Source organism: Armigeres subalbatus, chromosome 3, assembly GCF_024139115.2.
Source record: "Armigeres subalbatus isolate Guangzhou_Male chromosome 3, GZ_Asu_2, whole genome shotgun sequence".
Lineage (NCBI taxonomy): Eukaryota > Metazoa > Arthropoda > Insecta > Diptera > Culicidae > Armigeres > Armigeres subalbatus.
In genome coordinates this window covers 337,037,377-337,042,985 of record NC_085141.1, presented here as the reverse complement: position 1 = coordinate 337,042,985, position 5,609 = coordinate 337,037,377, and the positions used below count along the sequence as shown (strand labels likewise).

Genomic DNA, 5,609 nt, shown 5'->3' with positions numbered 1-5,609 from the left:
CGTTGATACTCAAAAGTTTCATTATTACTGGCAAATTGGCGGAGAGTTTGCGAATCGATTGATATATAAATTTTTAAAATCCATAGAAAGATAAAGGACCTATTAATGTTTCAAATCTTACATGATCTCGCCCAATTTTGAAATTTTAATTTTACACCCTGTATCCGATTCTTCCCCTTAGACGTAGTTTACGTCAAAAATCCAAGAGCACATGTTAAGAGAACAATAACATGCATAGGGGTGAAATAATGGTATCTCCTTTGCTTACTTATGCAGAATGATTGCTTTGAATTTCAGCACTGTACGGCAAAGGACCAATCAAGGTATCATCTGCTTTCATCGCATCAAAACAACGGCGGCACTGTATACGCATATTTCTCGGGTTTTGCTTATAGATTGATCCTTTATTACGTCGGATTTGGGCTTTTGGATATGGGTGTAAAAAAAACATGGGGTAAATTTGAAATTCACCTCAGAATCAATTGTATAATGAAATTAAATCCAAATTTTTAACAAATTTAATGAAATGTAAAATAAATGGAAATAAATTGCAGATAGATGTTCCACGAGATAAGGAGGCGTAACATGTTGAATCGATGGATTTACTAGGAATGCACTATTGGTCGCCTGTAGACAGAAAAACATTTAAAAACAGAGATCAGAATAACATACTATTTGAGTTTGATGTTGCAGTATACTTACACATATGCGATTTTTCATGTTCTACTAGCATTCGCTTTAAAATAAATGCTTTGTCACAACGTGAGCACTTGTGGGGCTTTTCGCCTGTAAATAATAGAAAATAATAATTAATATATTTCGAAAAATTAATAAAATTTAGTTAATCTCAACAAGGTCAAACTTGTAATTCTTATTAAAATACAGATACACTCACCAGTATGAGTCATCTCATGTCTCCTACAGTTGGTATGATGAGCGAAGGCATGGTCGCAATACCTACATTTATACGGACGTTCACCTGTGTGAATTCGCATATGATGTTGCAAGTTCAATTTCGCTTTGAACGTTTTTGAGCATATCTGTTCAAACAAAAAGTTCTCAAATCAAATAACTTTGAAATGACTGCGAGGTGTATTGTTTTCTTACCTTGCATTCGTACTCCCGATCGTCTATATGATTCAACATATGTTTCTTCAAGCCACCACTCTGTCTGAATGTTAAACCGCAAACATTACACTGCAAGGTTAAGTGATATTAACAATTAATTTTTGGAAGAATGAGAATTAATATTTTTGCTAACCTGATGGATATTGTCATTTGTATGCATGTGTTCTATGTGCTTACTCAAGGTGTACTTATTAGAATAAGTCTTTTCGCAAATCTCACATTGAACGGTACCGATGCCATGTTCATTTAATTCGTGCCTATTCAGTAGAACAGTAGATGAGAACTTTTCATCACAATGAGGGCACTCCATGTTCTTTTGACGGTAAACCCGTCTCTGATGGCTGGTTAGCCGAACTTTATTGGAAAATCGTCGGTAGCAGACCTGACATTGTTCTGGCAAATGTCCGGACTCTAGGTTTGCTTGCTGCTTGTCGATCCAGTGGGATGCGTGCGCATGAGCGATCATTTCCGCTTCAGATGTAAAATGATTTACCACATTTCAGAGCGCAGCAGATCCAACCAAGTTCCTGTTTTATATTTTCCTTGAATTGTGATATCACGGTAACGTGATCATCGTCTGTGTGGGTTTTAAGATGCTCCCGCCGTTTGCCGGGGACTTTCAATCGAAGATTGCATTGTTTACATTCCCAAATCTTTTTTAACGCCCGGACGCGCTTTTTGTGTCTGTTCACACCATACGTCGAGTCGTACTTGCGTAGGCAACCGTTGCAAAGTACTTTTTCGCTAGGTTTCGTTAGGCTCTCTTTTTTCCAAACATGATTTGTCTGACGATGGACTTCCAAATCTTCAGCGCAAGTGAATATTTGCAAACAGCCACAACAAACATGGCTACGTGGCGGAATTTTGATAACCGTATACAGGGTTCGCTCTTTGCGTTTCAATTCATCTTCACTTTGAACAGGCTTTTTCTTAAGCAACGGTTTCATGCTTCGCTTTGGTTTGCATTTTGCAGCATATTCTATCTCATCAACAGTTTCATTCCAATCGACATCATCATCCGGTTTAAGCATTACATAATCTGAGACTACAATTTCGCAAGTTTCGTTAACTAGCTCTTCATTTGTTAAGCTCCCTGGTTCAGAAGTATGACTCACGGATTCAACTTCGGCGTATGATTCCTCAATTATATTTTCCACTGGTTCAATTTTTAAAATTACAAACTGAGACATTTCGTTATTGATTTCCGTGGAAGTAATATCTTGGCCTAGCTCCACTTTACAGAGCTCACGTAACTTATTGTCGGTAGAACGGATGGTATTTACGAAGGCGACTAACATTTGGAGGTTTTTGAAGCAATCGTTACAAATAACTGAAGGCAGGCTGTCATCCTGATAAATCTGTCCGATATATATCAAAATGAAATTCAAACAAGAAGTATAATTATTGTAAACAATTGAAATTGTTGTTGGGCTATGTAAAAACGTCCAAGCATAGTTCTGCCGTAATCTGGCGAAGTGACATATACGCCATTTTCCAAAAATGATGTTAACGAGTAGTACTCATCGTACTCTTTAACAGAAAATGGAAAACATGTATGTTGTAAAATGGCGCAAACGTCACTTTTTCAGATTACGGCAGAGTTGTTCCTTGATATTTTTATGCGATGCATCTTCCATTATTCCCCTTGAGTACAAGGAAAAAACGAAGAAATTTTATGTAACAACTCAAAGGTCACGAAATGAACCGCCTATGGCCGGAAATCTCATTAATCAAGATAATAATAATCAAAAGTCGCTATAGTTGAGGTCACCTTCTTCAGGAAACTTAAAAGAGTATACATTACAATGTACAGTACATATAAAACAGACCATATTTAAAATAAATTAAGTCCTCACATCCCCATTGGTCGAAGTTCAAAATCCAAAAGGGTAATTTTAATTAGTTTCATAGGTATGATTATTCACCAAAGAAAAAGAGCAATAAAAATGTATGTATTATAATCGCCCATTTTTAAAATCACATTCATTTAATTTATGGAACGTACACACGGTCAAGCAGTTTGACCAACATAACACCTAAAATTATTTGTAATGCATTAATAAACCATTCAAAAGTATGTGCCTAATGCCAATCATATGAGCTCAATTTGTAAAGCTATATATTAAATGAAAGTATTTCTTTGCAAAATGCATTGATGCAGCACATACCATCAGGGGTTCATTTAGGGGGGGAATAAAATTACAAGTCGAAGTTTTGAGTGTTGGTATTGTTATTATTTGTCAGATTTAAAGTTTAATATCGATTGGAAAATGGATCAAATTTTCAAAATTTGAATCAGTTCGTTTAAATAAATTTGTGAAAACATTTTCATGAAGCTGAACTTAATTATATCGACATAGACTGACTTCACTCGTTTCACTCCACCTCAACACCAGCGTGATCGGCGATTATGTTCGCTGAGTGCATCGCCCAACTCAGAAAATACGAAATCAGCTTGCTGGCGCTTTTCCACGTTGGTCATACACGTTCGACACACTGCATCGCCGCCAGTGGACAATTTATGTTTGAATATAAATGTTCACTACAAAAATACCGTAAAACAAACTTTTTAGATCTTGGATTCCATTATCGACATCGAAGCCAGAAAATACGACGCGATTGTAAACAGAACTTTGGGAGATGAGAATGGCAGTGATCCGCATAGTGAGTGAGATACGAAAAGGGAGCTACAAGAAAGTGAGGTCTGTGACATGTGTAGTCATAACTGAACTATTGGTATCCGAGCAAACAAAATACAGGTTCAGGATTGTAATTGTAATATTCCGTAAACGGTAAAATTGGAAATTTTGTTTTCAATAAAATTGAAATATGCAGCCAGAGGTATATGTATAAGGTGCCGCCAGAGTAAACGCGACGAGCGATGCGACGCGATCACGACTCACTGTAAAAGCAAGTCAAGCAGTCGTCGGCGACATGCCGTCGCATTTGACAGGTCTTCTGTTCATTTGGAACACGATTTTGTATGGAATGACAGATGAATTTTGTTCCAATTCTGACAGTGTCGCCACTCATATTACATACACTCTGTGCAGTCTGCACCAAAACGGAAAATGTTATGTATGCAGTTATGTATTATAAATTCAGTAGAAAATCGAATTATAGCCGTATTGAAATTGGATTTTCTCACAATCCATACGTTAAACCTAATTTCGAAGTAGTGCGCCGTATAGCACATCACTAAATGAAAACAGCGCACCACTTCCAAGTTAGGTTTAACGTACGAATTAGAGAAAAATCCAACTTTGTTAGCGGCTCTAATTCGATTGCATGAATTGATAATATGAGACGTCGCAACTCAGTCTATCTATCGTTAGAACGGTTATACCGAAGTTGGATTTTTCGCCAGATACAGGCAATTTTCCCAACTTCGGAAGTAGTATTGTATTCGTCAATGGTAGTGCGCTTGATTCGCCTAAAGGCCATCTTAGAGCATCATTATCGGTCGCGAGCATTTTAATCACCCGCGCAGCGCTTCATTTTAGTTTCGTCACTCGTTTCCGTATCGGTCACATTTTCGGCTCTCAATTTGGTTGTGTATTCGTACCGGTGCTTGACAGTTGAAGTTTAAATAGCAGCGATAAGAGCGCCGCTATTTTTTAACCGTCAATTGTCAACGAAACAGCGATAACTTTGAGAGTGAATAGTGACGATACGGAAACGAGTGACGAAACTAAGCATCATTATGTCGCGAGCATTTAAACACCGCAGCGCTTTCATTTAGTTTTGTCACCTGTTTCGGTATCGGTCACTATTTTCGGCTCTCAATTTGGTTGCTGTATTCCGTACCGGTGACCAGGGTTCTTATATCAGGTTAACTCACTTCGACAGTAGAGAAGAGATAGCGGGGTGAAAAAATTTTCAGTGCAAAACATAAACAAACTCGTGATCGCCCCATAAAAATCCAAGATGGCTGATTCATGTAATTGGATACTGCTACACCTGTTTGTATTCACCTTGCCGGTGACGTTTGACGGTTGAGTTATCAAATAGCAGCGCCCCATGCATAAAACATCCCACCGACTTTTCTCCCGACTTATGTCGTTTTCGTCGGTGATTTTTACTTTGCATCCGACTCAATCGGTTGTTTGTTGCACAGACGCTTATGGAGCTTAACAGGGCGTTTAGCGATTAAACAATACATTAAATCGGCGACTAAATCAATAGATTTGAAGCAATTTAGTCGGCAGACTAATCGGCTAGCGAGTCGAGGCAGAAAAGCGATCAAACCGACGAAATCGAGAATTGATGATTAATCAACTGATTCGATCAATATCGAAATACAGCCGTCGAAATCGGCTGATTGAAAGCAAGTAAATTGCCTGATTAGTAATTGTATTCTAATAGGCAGTACGATTCCGATGAAATCGGTGTTTATGGTCTACCAAAATAAGTTATTAATCGGATTAAAACCGAACCAAGCATAGCCCGACAATACGTAACTGAACGTAGTTGGCCACCAG

General features: G+C 37.9%; 1 protein-coding gene across 1 annotated transcript; it reads right to left on the bottom strand.

Moving 5' to 3' along the window:
• Positions 1-455: 455 nt before the first annotated feature.
• On the bottom strand, positions 456-2,318 carry LOC134222753 (zinc finger protein 883-like). The gene is made up of 6 exons (XM_062701914.1): positions 1,649-2,318; positions 1,262-1,599; positions 1,108-1,197; positions 896-1,040; positions 703-786; positions 456-627 (listed from the first exon to the last, which is right to left on the bottom strand). The coding sequence occupies exons 1-6, from the start codon at positions 2,316-2,318 to the stop codon at positions 617-619; spliced, it is 1,338 nt and encodes a 445-aa protein (XP_062557898.1). The 3' UTR covers positions 456-616.
• Positions 2,319-5,609: the final 3,291 nt, after the last annotated feature.

Bases quoted from the DNA above. Each gene is read 5' to 3' on its own strand.
- LOC134222753 (XM_062701914.1), bottom strand. From the start codon at position 2,318: ATGTCTCAGTTTGTAATTTTAAAAATTGAACCAGTGGAAAATATAATT. The intron at 1,198-1,261 runs GTTAGCAAAAAT...TTAACCTTGCAG, and splicing joins CAAATGACAATATCCATCAG to TGTAATGTTTGCGGTTTAAC. The intron at 787-895 runs GTGAGTGTATCT...TATTATTTACAG, and splicing joins ACATGAGATGACTCATACTG to GCGAAAAGCCCCACAAGTGC.